At 36.6% G+C, this 22,250-nt stretch overlaps 1 protein-coding gene across 3 annotated transcripts in view; it reads right to left on the bottom strand.

Annotated features, from left to right (window-relative positions):
- The window catches only part of myo6a (myosin VIa), a 77,998-nt gene that overhangs the window by 40,791 nt on the left and 14,957 nt on the right, over positions 1-22,250 (bottom strand). For all 3 annotated transcript variants that reach the window (XM_067383554.1, XM_067383555.1, XM_067383557.1), the window contains exons 2-5: positions 8,414-8,537; positions 1,911-1,980; positions 1,748-1,821; positions 423-552 (exon numbers count right to left, since the gene is read on the bottom strand). In XM_067383554.1, coding sequence (XP_067239655.1) covers positions 423-552; positions 1,748-1,821; positions 1,911-1,980; positions 8,414-8,530 — 391 coding nt within the window. In that variant the 5' untranslated portion in view covers positions 8,531-8,537. The remainder of the gene's footprint in view (positions 1-422; positions 553-1,747; positions 1,822-1,910; positions 1,981-8,413; positions 8,538-22,250) is intronic.

The following is a 22,250-nucleotide window of genomic DNA, read 5'->3' as shown; positions in this document are numbered from 1 at the left end:
TTTCTGTGCTGCCAAAGCAAATTCCCTTTGCACACACCTCAAAAGGGTGAGGACTCATGCTGGAATTGATACGGTAAAACCGACGCCATAGTTACTGTTTGTATCACTTTGCGTCATGTGCTGAGAAAGCCTCCGGAGCTGAAATTCAGATATGGTTTTGTTTCCGACACGTGCTGTAAGTGGTCAACCAATCACAACAGACTGTGCCATCTGTACAATCAGAGCAGAGTAGGCTCTCGGAAAGGAGGGGTTTAGAGTGACTGAATCCTTGATCTAACTGCTTCAGACACTGTGAGAAAAGTAATGATGCTGCAATATATATTATGAGAAAATAAATGTTTTTTGACCTTGGATGCATGTAAACCTATTGTAGGAACCTTTAATAGCATAATAGGGGCACTTCCTTCGCATGAAATGTTTACCAATTGCATAGACGTGAGGTGGCAGAGTGCCCAGCGATCGGCCCCGGTACTGTTTAATGCTCTCTGGGGAATACAGCTTGGGAATCTCACAATATGGATTCACAGCAATCAGGATGTTGGCCACAAATGTCTGGAACACAAAGTAACATGAGCAGCAAGAAAGGAACCAATTAATGCATTTTTATTCTGTAGACAACCAAATACTAATAAGCATTGAAAATTTGTACAATTTGTACAATGATTTTTTAGGAACTTCAGAAATTAAAAACATTTAATCATAGAAGAGAAGTGTGTATGAACTGCGTTTTTAATGTACACTGCTTGGTCAGTTTTTGAAAGAAGTCTCGACATTTGTGATTAGTTGAGTCGACTAAAAAATGATGACGTCATTAATGAAGGGGCTGTTCACACATAACATGTTATTTTTCATTCCAAAGCGCTACTTTTCCATTGTTTTTCTATCTAAACACACTAGACAGACATGTTTGACCATTGCGCTTGTGTCTTGCGACTTTTGCAGTGTCAAGCGCATGACACAGCATTCTAAAAATGCGACGCTCAAGTTCAAATGAGTTCAACTTTTTAAAAAAACGCATCTCGAGACCTTGCAGTTTCCCCATTCCACTGCCGTGAGCCTGAACCTTGAGCTGAGACTCGAACATGGGTTGCCTTGTGCACAGCTATGCCATATGATGCTGCCCTCAAATATTGCTCCTACATAACTTATTTTTATCAGTTCTATTGTCTTTGGGTCATTATTTTTCATGGATTTCTGCTCGTTCTAAATCATATAGAAATAAAGTAGTGCAGTAAAGATTACAATTACATGAATGCATTAGTGAGAGCGATTATTAATTAATTCTACCTGGCAGAATCTCTCAACAAATAGTGAAGCTGTGGGTTTTAGTTACTAGGAAATATATGCTAGAACTTTTCAGTTTCTAAGCTATTTTACTGATATTGACAGTGTTGACAATACATTTCTGCACTACTGAATAATTCTGCTCCGTTTCACACACAGTTGAGCATGCATTGCAAGCCATTCAAAGTATACTTTATTGACCACAAGCACAGAAAGTGTATGTGAACAACCTATTTCAGTGTGTTCAATCACAGAAAAATCATGCAGCATGTGTGTGGACACCAGTGGACGAAAATGACTTTACGTGCACATTCCGCGAGATGAAGCGGAAAGCGACCGACAGAGCAAGTGAAGCAAACTTTAGGCTAAGACATCTTGCCATGTAGAGTGGATATCATGAAGTGCAGGGGACATAAAGAATAGTGTCTTCATGACAAACATTTGCAATAAAGAACATACTTACATAAATCTTATCTTTACTATAACGCACACGGACATTATTTAGAAGCGTAGCTTCATTCAAGTACATCAATGAGCCTGGAACACACACAGGAAATCATTAGTGAATGGTTTCATTTTATCCAACACATGACTGACATGTCCATTTTGAACTCATTGACACTTACAGTTGTCCTCCACATGTTTGTTGACATCATCTTCAGCAGGGAAGACTTGATTGACAGGAGCTTGAAAGTTCTGGAACACAGAGAAATGAATTTATTAATTGTATAGCATGCTAAAAGCTCATGAAAACTTTTGTAAAAGACTAAATTCTAATAAGTGCCACACGCTTTCACTTGCACATGCACATACATACAGCTCTCAGCTTGCATTAAAGGTTAATGAACACTTTAATAATCTGAATTCTGCATGTCAGTGAAAAAAAGTGAGCAGTATTGGGAATCATGAAGCTAAGGTGTTGCTAGGGAGTTGTGGAGGGTTGGCAGGGTGTTGCTAGGGAACTCTACATATGCAGTTGCTAAGATGTTTCCTGAGTCTCATTTTGAAGGTTGCATCCTCCGGAGGTCACATTTGTAGGCCGCATACATCATAGAGGATGCCTCATTTCACTAAAGTAACCAATTCATTTCAAAGTCATATGAAAATTACTATTAATTTATAATAGTTACTTTTCTGAAATAAGACATCTTTGATGACGTATGTGGCCAACAAATGCAACCTCCGGAGGATGCAGCCTTCGAAACGAGACGTAGTGTTTGTTACCCCATTAATTTGTGGTGTACAGAGTGTTTTAACTATGCTGTTGCTAGGGGGTTCTGGCTGGTTTCTCAGGCCGGGAACAAACTACATGACTGTCAGGCTGATTATGAATGTAATTTGGTTGTTACGACTTATCATACTCAAACGGACCAAGTTTGTTCCAGTTGTGCTCAGTCAGTGCTTACAGTCGGTTCGTCAGAATATCCGGTCGTGACACACCAATCGTTAAGTGTGTTGTGTAGCAGACTGACTCATTTGTTAGTTTTGTGCTCCTTTAACTGTCAAAGACTAGAATCTGCAATCATTTACTTACCCTCATGTTGTTTTCAAACCCATTAGACTTTTGCTCATCTTTGATATTTTTGATATGAAATATCATCATAATGATATTTTTACTGAAACTTGAGAATCCATTGCACCAAAACAATGATGATTCAAAATGTTCATAAAGACATTTTAGAGGACATTGTACGTTCACCACATAAAGCACATCAAACACAGTAAATGAAAGCTCAACTGTACTTGTTTGATGTGGAAAAAAAAAAAAAAAAAAAGGTTTTCATGTGTCAAGCAATAACAGCTGAGCTTCCGTTTACTGCCTGCATGTACTCTATGTGTGTGTGTTGATGTGTATATATACACAATAGTAGAACAAAAGCCTAAATTAAATCTGTATATTATATAAAGTAGGACTGGTCATTGACAATTTTCACAATTTGATTTCGATTCACAGGCTTGTGATTCAATTCAATTCCAATTTGACATTGATTAAATTGCATATATAACAGGTACAGTACATGCCAATTTATTTTAGAAAAAAAAAAATTTAAAAATCTCTTTCAACTATTGCTGTAAACTATACAAGGAACCCTGTCAGTTGGTTCATTAGGCCTACTATAATATTAAAGGATAAAATTAACTGATTTCTATAGAAACATTTAAATGACACATAAGGCAGTTTTATAATAATAACATAATGGTATTTTTAAATGACATAATTGTGTGTCTACTCCAATTTGCTTTTTGAAACATAGCCTAAACATTTAAATGCTGGCTGTTATAAACACTTGGATGTATTTATTTATTCAAACATATATTAAATATTGAAGAATAGGTTGGATATGTAATATAGTGCACATATTTAGAAAAATGCTCCTCTCTAGAGTTCAGTTTTCTAGCTATCAAGCTATGGTTGGTCACTGAATGGCTTTTCTGAGGTAAATGAATCGATATGAGTGGCATAAGCAGTTTTATTGACGTCTTTCCGAGGTTGAAACACTGATTCATAATAAAATTGACAGAATTTGAAAGCTGAAACTATATATCATTCATGACACTATATTTCATATCACAAGTAACAAAGCCTTTAATTTATTGGATGGCAGGCGTTCTACAAATAATGTTAAGTGACGTTGTGTTCACATATCAACTGAAAACAGCAAAAACTAAAAGATCGATACTTAGGATATAAAAATCGACATTTTCATCAAAATGAGTATCGATTAAAATCGAGAAACTGATATTTTTCAAATCAACCCTAATATAAAGTGATTGTGTCTCTTCAGAAGTCTTGGATTAAACCACTTAATCTGGATTACTTTTACAATCACTTTATGAACTTTTTGAAGCATCAAAGTTTCAGACTTTTAATTGAAGCACAGAAATAATCTTCATTTGTGTTTCAAAGATGAACAAAATTCTTACGCGTTTGGATTGTTACATTCTTACGACATGAGGGTGATTAAATGATGGCAGTATTTTAATTTTGGGTGAACTAACCCTTTAATACTTGGAGTCTGATAGCAATATTGATGCTTGCCGTAGCAAACAACTACAACTAATTAACTACAGTTCCCACTTCATGTATTCCACCTCCATGCTTCTGTTCTGATATTAGACAGTAGTGTGTCCTCCACACACACACATACTTATAGCGTGTGAACAGACAGCCCATTGTGCTTTCACAACTCGGCGACATCACACTGCACACAAATCACATGGGCTAGATGTAATGCTGCACACAACACTCTGTCTTGTAGTTGTCAGATGTGAAAACACACACACAAACACACACAGAGTTATTGCTACTGTAATGTGTGTAAAGCTCCAGAGAGGACCGGACTCCATATGGGCAACAGGATGTGTTTGCAGCAGCTCTGAAAACAGATGCATTCAGCCATAGAGTTTAAATCATTCTGCTGCTTGTGCAAAGAATCTGTGAATTGCAAAAAAATGGTTTTGACAGAAACATGGCAAGAAATGTGAGTATCTCATTATGAGATTGTATTAGCAGTTCCTTGTTCTTAAAGCACAAGCATTTTATTAAAAGCACTTAAATCAACCGAATGTTCACTTGGGAATGCGGTTTTTAATGAGATTTTCACTGGTGTTCCTTGACAACCAGTAGGAGAGTGAGTACTTTCATTTCCACCCTCAACTATAAGTCATGTCTATCTTTGTTTTCTACAGAACTGTGGCTCCTATTCACCCCATCTCAGCCATTTTAACAATAACCACCCTGAAACAAAGATACAACAAAACATAAATTGTAATATTTACTAAATGATGTTCTTATGACAACGTTCAGTTAAAGATAAATATTTTTATAGTACATTAAAACTACATTTAGATGAATGATTAGTCAGTAATGATTTTTTTTTATTTTTTTTTATGAGAAGTGTCATGAACCTTGAAAATACAAAACTTCCTTCATTTCAAGACGGACAAGGCTAAAAGCAATGATAACTTGCAGCTCAGTAAGTCAGTCATTTAATGATTCATTAACCACTCTAATGGATTCAGTGGGTTCAGGATTCTTTAGAATGATTCAAACAGGTAATGTGAGTTTTTTTGGCATTTAATTAATTATAACAACTGGCCTCATAATCCTCATAATCAAGCACAGTCATTTGTTTGTGAGAAAGAGGTTTTCTTGCCATTGGTTTGCTGTACAAGGTCTTATTTTCTCATCACAATTCATTTAGATCGCAAATTCACATCACTCAAATCAGATACAATATGTTTTTTTTATAAACTTTAACACAAGATGAGAAACTAAACAACAACAATAAAAGGTTGTGAGTCCAATCAAAGATGTCAATTTGTCATGAATCTCGAACAAATAGACAGATTTCAGCATTGGGAGGTTGGGTGACATGACCCTTGAAAACCACAGGACGACACAAAGCATAAAAATTAGGATAAACATGATTTGTGTTGAACACAAAGCATTTCGTGGGGGTCACTGTTTGAAGTCCACAGTAAAATCTGAAACAAAACCTACAGAGAACAACTGCTCAAAGTCAAAACTAAAAACTTTTTATTTTTATACACTAATCCGGCATAACATTATGACCACCTTCCTAATATTGTGTTGGTCCCACTTTTGCTACCAAAACAGCCCTGACCCGTCGAGGCGTGGGCTCCACTAGACCCCTGAAGGTGTGCTGTGGTATCTGGCACCAAGACGTTAGCAGCAGATCCTTTAAGTCCTGTAAGTTGCGAGGTGGGGCCTCCATGGATTTGACTTGTTTGTTCAGCACATCCCACAGATGCTTGACTGGATTGAGATGACTGGGGAATTTGGATGCCAAGTCAACACCTCAAATTCGTTGTTGTGCTCCTCAAACCATTCCTGAACCATTTCTGCTTTGTGGCAGAGCGCATTATCCTGCTGAAAGAGGCCACAGACACCAGGAAATACCGTTTCCATGAAAGGGTGTACATGAACTGCAACAATGCTTAGGTAGGTGGTACGTGTCAAAGTAACATCCACATGGATGCCAGGACTCAAGGTTTCCCAGCAGAACATTGCCCAAAGCATCACACTGCCTCCGCCAGCTTGCCTTCTTCCCATAGTGCATCCTGGTGCCATGTGTTCCCCAGGAAAGTGACTCACACGTACCCGGCAATCCATGTGATATAAAAGAAACCATGATTCATCAGACTAGGCCACCTTCTTCCATTACTCCGTGGTCCAGTTCTGATGCTCAAGAGCCCACTGTTGGCGCTTTTGGCGGTGGACAGGGGTAAGCATGGGCACCCTGACTGGTCTATGCAGCCCCATATGCAACAAACTGCAATGCACTGTGTATTCTGAAACCTTTCTATCAGAACCAACCAACATTAACTTCTTTAGCATTTTGAGCTACAGTAGCTTGTCTGTCCATTGTGTCCAACCTTCGCTCCCCACGTGCATCAAAGAGCCTTGGCCTCCCATGACCCAGTCACCGGTTCACCACTGTTCCTTCCTTGGACCACTTTTGATAGATTCTGACCACTGCAGACCAGGAACACCCCACAAGAGTTGCAGTTTTGGAGATGCTCTGACCCAGTCGTCAAGCCATCACAATTTGGCCCTTGTCAAACTCGCTCAAATCCTTATGCTTGCCCATTTTTCCTGCTTCTAACACATCAACTTTGAGGACAAAATGTCCACCACTTGCTGCCTAATATATCCCCCTAGATTTTTATTAATTAACATTAAAAAAAAATTAAATAACACTGTAACAAATGTACAAACCCAATTCCAAAAAAGTTGGGACACTGTACAAATTGTGAATAAAAACAGAATGCAATGATGTGGAAGTTTCAAATTTCAATATTTTATCCAGAATACAACATAGATGACATATCAAATGTTTAAATTGAGAAAATGTATCATTTTAAGGGAAAAATAAGTTGATTTTAAATTTCATGGCATCAACACATCTCAAAAAAGCCATGTTTACCACTGTGTGGCATCCCCTCTTCTTTTTATAACAGTCTGCAAACGTCTGGGGACTGAGGAGACAAGTTGCTTAAGTTTAGGAATAGGAATGTTGTCCCATTCTTGTCTAACACAGGCTTCTAGTTGCTCAACTGTCTTAGGTCTTCTTTGTCGGCCTTGACCCTTACGCACAGAGATTGTTCCAGATTCTCTGAATCTTTGGATGATATTATGCACTGTAGATGATGATAACTTCAAACTCTCTGCAATTTTTCTCTGAGAAACTCCTTTCTGATATTGCTCCACAATTAGTGATCCTCTGCCCATCTTGACTTCTGAGAGACACTGCCACTCTGAGAGGCTCTTTTTATACCCAATCATGTTGCCAATTGACCTAATAAGTTGCAAATTAGTCCTCCAGCTGTTCCTTATATGTACATTTAACTTTTCCGGCCTCTTATTGCTACCTGTCCCAACTTTTTTGGAATGTGTAGCTCTCATGAAATCCAAAATGAGCCAATATTTTGCATGACATTTCAAAATGTCTCACTTTCAACATTTGATATGTTATCTATATTCTATTCTGAATAAAATATAAGTTTATGAGATTTGTAAATTATTGCATTCCTTTTTTATTCACAATTTGTACATTGTCCCAACTTTTTTGGAATCGGGTTTCTATTCTGTCATCATTGTTGTTCCAAAACTCTATGACTGTCTTTCTTCTGTGGATCATAAAATAATGTATTTCGAGAAATAAAAGAGTTTTTTTTGTGTGTGTGTGTGTTCAGCAGAAGAAAGAAAATCATACAGGTTTGCAACGACATGAAGGTGAGAAAATGATGATTTTTTTTTCCACATTTGAGTGAACTTTCTCTTTAAACCATATGTTATTATACTCAATATAAACATGATGACAGTTTAACTTGCTCAGCAAGATTCAAATTTATAATCTGACATGACATTACATGATCTTTAAATGTAAACTGAATAAAAGACTATTAATGTAGAGCCCTTGCGAGTGCATAATGTACTTCCGTTGGATAATGAACTGCATTTTCTGACACATAATAAATGCAAAAATGTATAAAAAGAGCTTGTGTAACTGGAAGCATTTGGGTTCATATACTTGTGTGCAGCATGTTTCGGCCTTAAACGTGACGCTGTGTTCACATGATTTCTGCAGAAGCTACTCCTCACCTTCCCTCTCTGGCTGAGAGGTTCGATGGTCAGACTATCGGCACTGATGTCGATAATTCTGCCCAGCTGGAACCCATCCGTGGGGTGGGGCGCCCACACCGGCTTTCCATCATCCATTTCACCACTGAGGAAGAAAAACAGGAGAACAATCAAACGCCAATTGAAGAAGAACAGAGAATGACTGAGGTCTAGAATACTGACAATCACTGAAAATGTTTTTTTTTTTTTTTTTTTCTGTTCATTTCATATCTTTCATTAAAAGTAATTAAAACATTCTATAATATTTTACAATTTAGTATTACTGCACATCCCAATACGAAATTACATGTAAACATGTTTAGCAAAGTTTAATGCCATTTGTAACTATTTAAATGTACAGTTCTTCTAGAGGGTCCTTCTACGATAAATATTGAAAATCATGTCCAAGCAACTCTACATTCCAAAAAATAACAAAATATAAATATTATCAAAAAATAAATAAATAATATATATATATTGTGGAGATGTGTTTGTATATTTGATTTTATTTTTTATTGCCTAATTCAGAAAATTTCATACAGCAGAGGTTTTGATAAAAACAGATTAAGAAAACTGTATCTGCCCTCACAAATTAAAATGTGAAAATTGTGTGGTTAAATTGTCACAATTTTTCTATCCAACTAAAGATTAAACAAAATGTATCTCACATTTTCAAAACAGTATTTAAAATTTCTGATTTAGATTCAGAAAACAATATCTATTATGCAACTGTAAATAAATGTTTGTAACTCGGCCGCTAGCCATATTGGGATGGGTTTCATTAGAAAGACTAATGACTACTGAGGGAAAGATAAATGGAGCAAAACACAGAGAGTTGCTTTATCCAGATCACTTAACTCAGACTCCAGAATGAACACAAATCTTTCTGCATGACATCAAGCCAAAGTACAGCCAGGACAACAATGGGGTGACTATGGTGCAAGTCTCCAAATGTCTGAATACAACATATTTTAAAAACACCTTGTATATATTTTGGACAGATTGTTTAGCGTCAAGTTAAAACGTTGAGTCATAACTTGCCACCACATCTGTTCAAACATGGTTCTATCTCCCCTAACCACTGCGGTTAGTCTCTCCTTTGGCAAAGTTCTAAAGATTTCTTGATACCAGAGTGAAAGTAAAGGGGGTCTAAAGTGAATCCACTCAATTAGAATGCATTTTCTAGTGAGTAACAGAAGCATATCACAGAGTAGAAACTGGTTAGCAGATAAAGCAATGCCTTTTGCTGGCAGACCAAGTAAGAAAAACCCAGGGTCCTTATTAAATGTTATGTTAAAATATAACCCATGTACCGTGCCACCCATCCCAGAACATTTTAATGGCTGGATAATGGCCAAAACAATGCATGAAAGTTCCAGTTTCACTCCGGCATTTGAGAGTGATTACTATTCATCTTATTCAGAATACGTGGGGTAATAAAGAATCTCAGTAATATTTAGAGCCCAAGCACCGATGGTGTGAGGACCCTATTGTAATTGCTTGGTCAATTTTTGAGGGCCTGAACATGCTCGAAAACTCACACAACTTTGCACTTAAAATTTAAGTCAGATATGGGTTTCAGAATTAGGCGTGGCAAAATGGCTCAATAGTGCCAGATACAAAATTTCAATGAAGTGCCCTTCGTGCTACGTTTCACATACAGGTATGAAATTCAGTAGACAGATTCAACAGCCTAAAAAACTCCATGGGTGCAAAAATCTGAAAAACCAACAGGAAGTGAAATATTTAGAATTTTCTCTGAAAATTTTTTGCAGTTTTTGCCATTTCCAGATATATTTGAACAAACTCCTCCTAGAGCTTTAATCAGATCAAAGTCATATTTGGTCAGTCTAATATAAAGGCCTTTGTAAAGTTAAATTGCGAAGATCTTGAGTTTTCGCTGAAGGGGTGTCCATGGTGGCCTGACAACATTTGATGTTTCGTCATGAAACCGGAAGTTGTTGTAACTCGAGCATACAATGTCTGATCTGCCCCAAACTCTACATGTTTTATTAGAGTCCTGGCCTGAACACATCTACATGGCAATATTCAGCTACAGTCATAACGCTACATGTGGGCAACAGGAAAACTCATGTTTTACACGGTGATTAACTCCTCACTGAGATCATCATCATCATATTTGTTCAGTCTAATCTCAGATTTTTCACCTTCTGTCAATTAAAGCTAACTGATCTACTACTCTGGTGTATTTTATAGTCTTAAGTCATGATGTCTGTAGGCTTACTTATAAAATTCAGCTGTCTTTGCTTACCACACCTCAACAGGTAAAGGAAACCATTGCATTTGAGCAATGTCAATGTGGCACACCTGGGTCAGATTTATATGGGTTAGGAATGTCTTCCTGAAAAGAACAACCCATATTTTCACAGCTAAAAGTAAAGAAGGGAATTCTTCAGCCAAGTATCCTGGACAGGTAAGTCACAGAGTATCAGCCCACATCCAGGTCAAAAAGCTGGAGCACTGCTGCAAAATTGAGAGCAGACAGCTGATGCTTACTGTGCAAGTCTCACATCACGTCTTCCAAAACCAGTTTAGCAGTACAACAGCCTCTGGGTCTAGGATTGGCATGTCAAAGCAAGAACACTACAAAGCCAACCACCACCTGGATCTGTGGACTTCCCCGCATCACATTGTATCACCATCCTCATCGCCTTTCAGACTCGCCTGGAGACTGTAAACACATCCACTACCTTTGTTTTTATTTTAATTAAAAAAAACATCTCTGTGGTGTTTCACTGTGAATCCCACCGCATCTGCTACACAGGCTCTGAGTGATGAGTTTAGATGCGATACTTGATTAGTGTTTGAAATTTTGCAACACCAATTTCGTATTTTCTTCATGCTCAAGACCAGAGAAAAAAAATATAAGGCCAAAGTTTACAAAGTAACTTATTGTCAAGGTTGTAAAATTTATTGAGTATAACTGGATCTATGCAAACTTGAACCCATTATGTCTTCCTGGTCTCGTGTTGCTGTATAATCATTTCCATTTATGGGTCAATGACATACAAAAGTGTCCATAATAAAGATAGGGGAAAATCTAGTTTAACAATTTCTCAATCATGTTCATTTCAAATGGTTTCGGAAGAACCTTTTTACGATTTTAAAATGCAGTATCTACAAAACAAAAGTTATCATATGCTTAAACCATCAAGTAAAAAGTAATAACATATGTAAAGGTGTACTATGTAACTTTTGGCCCTCTAGCAGTTAAAAAACAAAACTGCAAGTATTTTGCAGAAGAAGAACGTTGTTTTATTTTGTTGTGCTTCCGCTCTGCGTGACGGTGTAGATGAATATGGTTATCCCACTGCTCATAAAACATACTAGGCTTAAGAGATATGACCAGTTTCAATGAAAAGAAAGCTGACTAGCTGAAGGCATTACTGTAGCTATACCCATTAATAGATGGTACTTCCTTGAAAAGCACAGTGCTACAGCAAACATAATGAAATAAGCCTTCACAATAGATAATGCTTTACAATGTACTCTGTTAGACAGCTTCATATGACAATTTATCGGTTCAATAAAATACCTTACCTGTTGAGTAATAAAAACGCCATCTCTGCGTCACTTTTACAACATTTAAAATCCCTCTGTTCTCGCCATCACTGAAAATACAAGCCATTCACGAGTTCACACTTACAAATAAGTCAGGTAAATTAATTGGTAAACGTATTTGGCGTGCTGTCCAGGGAGAGGGCTTCGAGCTCGGTAATCGGCCAGAACACAGAGTGCCCCCCGCCCCCCCCCCTCCTTTTAGATTATATGAAGTAATCCAGAGAGTGTGAGGAGACGGGGTGGTGGAGGGATTCTGGAAACTGTCAAGGATCCTTGGGTGAGTTTGACTGTGATTATATACAGGCCTGAACTCATGCCAATTGGGTAGATACGTTGATTATAGATTGTTGACAGCTGGTTGAGATGATGTAATGATTAAGATGATGTAATGATTGGGTATCTTATTTGACTTGTTCCTCCTGAACTACGTTTATAAAACATCATATGTTGATTCTGGTTTTATCACATTCTCATTCTGCCAGCAGACTCTCCTCTGTTCTGCGTTTGTCTAAAACAGGCGATTCCCCGGAGTTTGGAGATTTAGCTGCTACACATCAACCTTCCTCGCTTGTTGTGACAACTAACCTCCACTCCCACACCATACGCGCCAAAGTAGCCTGGAGCATCTTTTTCTCTATTTATGGACATTACAAGGTATTTATGCCACTGTGTACACGTATGTATATGTACATGCATACGTACTTAAACACACACATATATATATATATATATAATCCATATTATAAAAATAAAACAACACAAATATTACAAAATGTGACAAAAAGTCACTCGTTTTTCTAAAGCAACACTGTCCAACAGCGACACCTTCAGATGAAGTTACAGCAGGAGTCCGCATCTCTTGTGCCTCCATTGAGCTCATACAGAATCAACAGAGCCTCTAAAGCATGTGGTGGGTTTTGTGGGGGTAAGAGAGAATGAATGGGAAGGGAAAAAAAAAAATCATATGAGAGGAGGCAATGCTTCCATTGCACTCATCATTGGATATGATCGGTTATGATTGATTTGTGTGATAAATCCCGCCTCTTGTTGATGTTGTGCGTTCTGCATGTCAGTCTGAATGAAAAAAATTATGGCATCAATGGGAAGACTAGTTAAAAAATAAGTAAACAACTCACACACTTAGATATCACCGCTTTATGTCAGGTCAAAATGAAACTTGAAATGACCTGAAACCATGAAGACTGCGGGGGTTTTAGTGAGCAATGTTGTTTTGACGATTGTTTTGTATGTTTTAACGCTTTCGCAGATGCGAGCTACAGGCCGTCAGTGGCCGTTCAGCGCTCATGTACCCACTGAGAACAGCTTCATCTTGGTCAGTCCTTCAGGAATTTGCTGCTGGCTCTTATGTAGATAGTGGTCAAACGAGATATAATTCATTTGGACTCAACATTCGTTTATTACTAGTTCTAAAGTGACGTTTTAGAATTAGTAATGGAGGATTGGGCTCAACTGTTAAAAATGTCAACTTGAGATTTGAATCCATGGCGGAAGGAAGTAGTTCTGCACAGTACTGTTGTTTTTGTTGTTGTTCTTATTTATTTACACACTTGTGCAGTTGAACTGTTGTATAAACGCAATATTACACTCGTAGCCATGCAATATGGCTGTATGTCAGGGGGCCGAATCACAGCCGTGCTGATATACAGGAATATTGCATGGCTACTTTTGTGATATTGTTCATTATATATATATATTAGGGCTGCACGATTAATCACATGCGATTGTCACGCGCATTTCGTCAGTAAAGCAGTAAATCAGGGAACCGGCTTTACTGACGAAATGCGCCTGACAATCGCATGCGATTAATCGTGCGGCCCTAATTATATATATTATATATATATATATATATATATATATATATATATATATATATATATATATATATATATATATATATACACACACACACAAGTATATTAATTATTTTTGACAAATTATTTTTTAGTTTTATTCACAAAACAAACTAAATTGAGTAACATTAACTACATGTACTTACTATAGGGTTAGGAAAAGGGTTTGTAAGGTAAGTTACATGCAATTATTCATAATTTGTAGTTATTACTACAGTAACTACATGTAAACTGTAGCAAGGCCACTGTAAAATAAAGTGTTACCCATATGTGGACAACTGTTCAATGTAATTACCATTGCACACGTGGGGGTGGATTTACTTGTGTGGGTTCACTGTAATTATTTTCAGTCACAACCTTTTTCCCAACACTCTACAAAGCCTACACCAAATGCAATGAAGTTACTAAAATTTATAACCCAACATTTATTACATTGTCTTTAAATAACAGTATAATTTCTTTCAATCTGTTCCTGCAAAATGAAAATCCTAACCTAATCAACCCAGATAGATCATTGGAAAAGATTTTGTTTCCAACAAAACAGCAATTTAAAAACTGAGCATATCTTTAAATTGATTGCACATCTTCATCTTGAACTGTGAAATACAGAAATGTATCAAAATGAACATTGTGGATAGAAGCACTATTGACATATATTGCCATTTTCTGACTGGAGTCTATAATTTACACAGTGTAATCTATGCTATTTTTGTCTGTGGAGCGACACACATTTGACTCATATACTACTGTACTGTATAGTACTGTTTATAGTATTATAAATGTCTTTACTGTCATTTTGGATCACTTTAATGCGTCTTTACAGAATAAAAGTATAAATCCCCCTTTTTACTTATCCCAAATCTTACTTACCCCACAGTGTATCAGTTTCCACAAAAAAAATATTAAGCAGCAAAAACTGTTTTTAACATAGATAATAATAAGAAATAATTCTTGGAGCAAATCAGCATATTATAAAAAATATCTGAAGGATCATGTGACACTGAAGACTGCAGTAATGATGCCATAATAATATTTCACAACATTATTGTTTTACTGTATTTTTGATCAAATAAATGCAGCCTTGGTGAGCAGAAGAGACTTCTTTCAAAAACATTAAAGAAAAAAAAAATCATGATTATTCCAAACTTTTGACCAGTAGTATACATCACAGGCGAAGGATTCACTAGTTGTGCATTGATAATTACTTTTACCATATAAAGAGTGTTTGTGTCCAGTCTGGTTTATATTTATAAATAAATTACTTATAAAGAGTAGTGATGGGAGGTCCAATTCTTTTTCTGTTCTTTAGGGCAGTTCGCTTCAATGAAACAGTTCAAAAAATGATTCACCACGCAATGACATCACATATATGCAAATCTATTATTAAAGCACCCAATAATTATGTGAAACGCAGATGTTTTACATGTCTATAAAGTGAATAAATTAGTCTTAATCAACTCACCCTTTTACATAAACCATAAAAAACTCATTGGTTCTTCGAGGACACTGTTTGACTCGAGATCTGTTGTAACCATTAACCGACTCTTGACGAAAGAGAGAACTGCTATCACTACTGCTGTTAAATCGAGAACTACTGCCATCGGATCACTGTTATGTTTACAATACATTTTATTTGTTACTTTATGCTTTCAAGCAAAAGACATCAGAAACATACACTTTGACCCTTTTATGAAACCCTCAGCAGACAGTTCTGACATGTCAGATATGTCCGAAAGACAGATATGTTCAGATGTGTTCTCACTCAGTTCAGTGTACTGTTGGACTAACTTGAATGAGTTTGCAAAAAACATCATAGGATCATATTCCTGGATATTGGCTCATATCGAGTCAAAGTGACCATCAGGCATGTCCGAAAGAGAGTTTTGATTGAGTAACTTGTTGATCTCTGCCGACATGAGCAACAAACTGTTTCAGTTCAGTCCGATTTGGTGAACTGGTTCAATCGGTTCACTAAAAAGAACGATTTGCTTGGAGAACTCGACATCACTAAAGAGGGTCCTCTTCAATATTTACTGATAAATGGGTGCTCCGCTGCAGCAACTTTTGTGTGGGTGAGAGAGACACTTCTCTCATCAGTATCTATTAGCTCTGAAGCTTACGCCCAGTTAGACAATTCCAGTAATTCCAGTGAAAACAAACCTGAATGCTACACCTTACAATGGAATTATAGAAGACTGTGTGGAGGACAACAAGCAGTAATCCCTCCCGTTGCTGCTATAACAGCTTTCCGTTTGTCTGGGAAGGCCTTTCTATATGATGTTTGAACATGGATGCAGAGCTTTGCTCCAATTCAGACACAAGAGCATCAGTGAGGTCTGGCGACAAGTTTGCTTTGCTATCCAATTCATCTCAAAGCTGTTCAGTGAGTTCAAGTCTGGAGTTTGTGCAGGCCAGTCAAGCTTTTTCACAATAGACTCAGTAAACAGACCTTGCTTTGTGCATAGGAAAATTGAATAGCTGGAACTTTTGCCAAAAAAATAAAAATTATAACTTGCTATTTGCTCTCTCAGAATCACTGGAATAACTAAACATACAGCTATATCACATTTAAATCATTAAAGTCATAACTGAAATCCTTTAGTACTACATAATGAAAAGGGATTTTCAGCATAAATAGTTTACATCAGTGTTGCACGTGGTTGTTTATTCTAGCTTCTGAGTTTTCCCAAGTTTTCCTGTTGGATTTATTAAACCTAATAATAAAATAAATAAATTTTTAATAAAAATGTATTTATTAAATCTCATTTTTTGTTCTCCATCTTCTTCGGCATGCGCTCCATTACAGCCACAATATGACAGTAAGTGTTAAAATAGTTTAATTTCCTATAAAATGTCAAGCAGTCTTTTTTCCAATTGTATTACTTTGCATACAGATTAAGTGTAAATGTAAAAGAAATAGTGATCAGTTATAGAACCTAAATTCAACCATTTTCCCTTATACAAATAAAAACAATTTAACATTAAAGCTGCACGCAGCGATGAAAGGGCCCTCACACCTGGGCTCACCGCCACCCGTTGGCCTTAGGAAAACAGTGAACAGTGGGCGACATGCATGTAGGCGAGTAAATACAGGAGAAATAAGACAAAGTCATTTCAAAGTGCCACCCTTCCTCTTGCCAACAGGTGGCACTTTGACTGTAACTGAATATTGCCATGTTGATGTCTTCAGGCCAGGACTATTATCAAATATGTGAAGTTTGGAGCAGATCGGACATTGTATGCCTCAGTTACAACAACTTCCTGTTTTGTGATGTTAATCGTATACTTTAGCACTTTAGCCAAGTGTTGTATGATTAACCGTGTTTCTAGCATGTTTGGTACTTCATGGCATGTTGTGTTTCTGGAAGTGAATTACAGTGCAAAGCATGCCATTTCCTCTTGCCAGCAGGTGGCGCTATGACTAACTGATTATCGGCATATAGATGTCTTTAGACCAGGACTCTTATTACACATGTGAAAAAGGAAAAACTTTTTTCATGGCGAAACATTTGTCAGGGCCCCACGGGCACGCCCTTCAGCGAAAACTCTAGATCTTCGCAATTTAATGCTTTTAGATTAGACTGACCAAATATGATGTTGATCTGATTAAAGCTCTAGGAGGAGTTTGTTAAGGTACAATGTGTGGAAATGGCAAAAACTGCACAAATTTTGCAGAGAAATTTCAAAATATCTCAATTCCTGTTGGGTTTTCAGATTTTGCACCTATTGACTTTTTTGTAGGTATAGGGCCATTTTGCCACACTTAATTCTGAAAACCATATCGGACGTAAATTTTCACCACTTCTGACGCGTGTGCAAAGTTTCATGAGTTTGAGCATGTTTAGGCCCACAAAAATGTGATTCATTTCGGAGAAGAAGAATTGCAATTACAATAGGGTCCTCACACCATTGGCTTGATGTTTGGATTTAGCTGGGGTCAGCTATTTCCTTAAAATTCACTACATATGAAGTCTGTTAAACAGCAATTAGACTTAAATGTCTCCATTGAGAGTAGAAATACGGACTGTCAAATCAGTTGCAGGAGGTCAGCATATTTCATATGCATAAACGTTTTACTTCACAATTTTTCAAAATGTCAATCAAATGTAATATGTATTTGGATCCCTTCACATTTCCATCTGTGTGTAGAAGCAATCCTGCATTTGAACAAAGGTTTCAAATTTTGGTTAGGTGGCACAGGCAGGTAGATGTTTTCTATTCCATTATAGACCTTGGTCAGGGTAGCGCCATATTTAATTTTTGACAGGAATGAAAACGATGTTGTGAACGAAAGAATACAGTGTGTTCAATCGATTGTACTGTTGTTTAACAACTGAGAAAATGCTTCTCAGAAAAAGAGGGGGAAAAAAACTTTCTGTAGACAAAAAAATCCATTTTAAAAGTTGTGTGTTACATGTGATCTTGGACTTTTATTCAGTGTGTATCACTGAAAGACTAAGCCTATCCCTCACAGCCTCGTTTTCATCTAGGTTAAATTCAATATGGCATCTAACTTGACTAATATCTATACAATTATTATTATTATTTTACATTGACTGTCTTGGCAAAAATCACTTATATTTGTTATATCACTAATAGATGTTATAATGCCAGTGACTGATTTTTGGATGGCTTTTAAAAGCATGGAATTGATTAATTTTGTCCCCGTTTGCAGTCACATCTCAGGGTAGAGTCACCAGTGGAAGTTCTTGTGGTGTCAAATCAGCTTTGTCATGATGTAATTTTCCTATGGTCCATTAGTGAATTAGCTAACTCTTAAAATAAAAAAGCAAGCGAGCAACAACAACAACAACAACAGTATTTTTTATTTTGTGCTCAAGAGCAAAGAAGGTATAACATTCAAATCATGTAATTCCAGGGTTTTTGTGCAGCTGAATGAATGAATGTGAAGACTAAAGGCACATTCACACCAAGGACGATATAGATATTTGTAAAAATCATTCTAAATGTAAAAGAATAGCAAACCACAACACTATGAACGATATAAACACCGACAGCCATTCAAATCCATGCTTTAAAAAAGCTTGAACATTTAAGGCGGCAGATGACAAAACGTGCATTGGTGTGGACGCTAATATAGTTATATGTTTATAGTTATCCATGGCGTGAACAGGCCTTAACATTTTTGACTGGGCTGGTAACAGAATAAAGAAAACTAGAGGAAGTTGCCCTGCAAGCAGTTAAGTTATGTAAGTCTATTAGAATGGATTGGGGTGGCATTGATTCAGGATGAGATGTGGAACATGATCTTGGATGAAGATCAAGATAAAGTGATCTTGCTGTGATATAGCCACACTAGTCTCAGTTTCTCTGAGTGTTTGAATGAGTCAGTGCTCTTCTTGTTACACTGTAATGACATTTTAATTATTTAGAGGCCATTCACAAATATGTTGGTCTATGTAAACAAGTGCCAAACTGAAATCTTTGGCAATTACGTCATGGTTTGGCAGTGGGTTCTTCTGAAAAGAACACTCTAGTAACTACCCAGAACACACTAGTAAACTAGTAGCAATGCCCTGTTAACCACCCAGAACAGTAGTATTATGCAGCATTATTATAATTTAAAATAACCGTTTTCTGTCTGAATATATTTTATTTCTGTGATGCAACAGTGAATTTTCAGCATCATTGCTCCAGACTTCAGTGTCACGTCATCCTTCCGAAATCATAATATGCTGATTTGCTGCTCAAGAAACATTTACTATTATTATTATTATTATTATTTATTATTATTATTATTATTATCAATAATGAAAACAGTTGTGCTGCTTCATATTTTTGAAGAAACTGTGATACTGGGATTCTCTGAGGAATAGAACATTAAAATAAGATTTTTTTGTATTTTTACTGTCATATAAATATGTGTTTATAATGCAAACAATGCAGTAAAGAACATAAACTCTTCTCTTACACAATACTGCAATAATATAAACAATGTGCATGTGTCAGGTCTGTCAATTTGGTACAAAATTCCTACATTTTAGTACAAAATTCCTAACTAAACTAGTCAGTGCTTGAGATGAGCAAACAATTTATTTAAAAAAAAAAAAAAAAAAAAGCTACATGGTTATATAGGTATATTAATGGCTGCTCAAATATATTTGGAGACACATTTTTGCTTTTATTATTTTTATCCTCTTATATTTTTTTTTATCCGCCCGAGATAACGAAACCATCCGCGATCGATTAACTAGTAGAAAATCTCCCAACCTGTTTCGTACCTGCTCGTTCTGTGTGCACGAGAACTGTTTACACCTGCTGATATTCCCCACGTGCGCGGTGGATTCACAAAGACACAGCTCGACAGTGTGGCCGCTTCTGTGTGTGAACTGTAAAATGTATTTAGTAGCATATGTGCGAAGTCATGCATAATCCATCCATTTTGTTAGATTAAATGTCATAAAAAGTCTTCAATAAATGAAATGGTAAAACAAACATCTTAATGATCAATGTAAGACATTTTATATTTTAGGGATGGATACATGGATACAGCCTATTGATTATTAAGCTTCAAAAGGCTATGATTTCTTAAAAGAAAATACAATTAAATGTAATAGTAGACTATGTATTTAAAATGAATTTCCAAAAATTAAAAAAAAAATTGTTAAAAAAACAAAAATAACACATTATTTGTTGTCTGTCACATCATGTAGTAGACCATTTTTGTGCTGTGGGTAATAGGAGGATTTTCCACCCAGCTACCACCACAAATATATTTCAAACCTGTCGGAAACACTGGAGTTATTTGGTTATCAAGGAAAAGCCAAAATTTACATATGTAAACATCCACGCATTACGCAGACAATGAGGACCATTTAATTCTTTTTTTCCCCCTTTTTTTTTAGAACACTTAAAAAAAGAATGTTTTTCTTCCTTGAATCAGACAGATGACAACAGGACTAAGAAAGGGAACTCAAAACTAGGGATGAGCTTTTTTTCAATAGTGTTTATAGCAATGAGTCATATTTAATTGCGTCAGCACTATAATTTTAATTGATACATCAAGATAACAAACACGTTGTTTCAGCCAAACACTCAAAAATAAATGTACAAATTTTGTCATTAAATGCAAGGATTAAATGGAAATTTCCCATGTATCATTATTTTGTTGTCCTCTATCAGGTATTAAACAATACGGTGTGATTTATACTCAGGGGCGTCGGACTGGGGGGGTAAAGGGTACCGAGTACCCAGGCCCCGAGGCAGGGGGGGGCCTTAGATGTCAGTTTTCTATACATACATATACATGCACTAACATTTGTATAGCATTTATTTACAAATAAAAAAGTTGCTGTGCAAAACTAAACTTGTAGTTAGGCACTGGTTTGGTATAAAAAAAGTCATTTTCATGCTGTGCAGGGCCCCACCACCCCTCTCGAATCAATGTAAATGGTACGACCCGCAGGTCAGGTGCTTCTGCGGACCTGCGGTGATTCGTGAATCAGTTAATGAGACAGGAGCTGGAGTTAGCCGTGATATGAACTAGGAAGACAGGGGAAGAGTCATGTCTTTCCTTAAGAAAGGAAAATCAGGGGCTCAAAAACGAAAAGAAAAGAAGATTAAAGAGAGAAAGGCAAATGAGGGCAAGCAGTTGCTCACTCAGGTTTTTGAAAAGAAAGGTGAGCTACAAATGCATCATCGAGCATTGACATTGTTTTAACATAAATATCTACTCCAGGTAGAATAGCATACATTTATGTTCGTACTCTATTTGAATAATATACCAATACTTTATAGTATCACACCCTACATAGCGAGCAAACAATATTTCTGAGTAAATAACGGAGTGAGAAGCAGACGGAGGCGGAGCCTGCGCAGCTTGTCTCCTTTTCTGCTGCAGTTCTCCCCAGTCAGAACTTTACATGAAAACACTGTATATTTCCCTCCATTATCAAAATCTAACACCCGCGAAAACACAGATCGTTAGCGCCTATTTTACCGCATTGTTATGCAAATTAGCTCGCGCACGCTCTTACATTAAGTACAGGATTGTTCTCAGTTTAATGCACATCTTAATGATTGAAAATGACTTATTTTAAAACGTAATTCAAAGACTGAATGTCTAGTTTGGCGGTTAGTGTACCCTGTGATTCTATAGTCTGCATTTATTTTAAACAAACAAATAATCAGCAATTAACTTGTACTTAGCCTACACTTTAAAAAGGGTATTGTGACAATAAAGGATATTTTAGCAAGTTAGTAGTACTTTTGACAATGAAACAAAAATGTATTAATCAGAGTGTGGCTTATTTTGTTTACATTTTAAGTGTTTTTATGATAAAAATGCAATACCCCACCCATTGGTATCACTATGGTATTTGGTACAGGGGCCCAGCAAGATAGTT

The sequence above is a fragment of the Chanodichthys erythropterus genome, chromosome 4 (assembly GCF_024489055.1).
Source record: "Chanodichthys erythropterus isolate Z2021 chromosome 4, ASM2448905v1, whole genome shotgun sequence".
Classification (NCBI taxonomy): Eukaryota; Metazoa; Chordata; class Actinopteri; order Cypriniformes; family Xenocyprididae; genus Chanodichthys; species Chanodichthys erythropterus.
Note: the sequence above shows the minus strand (reverse complement) of the source record. Positions and strands in the feature narration are given on the sequence as shown.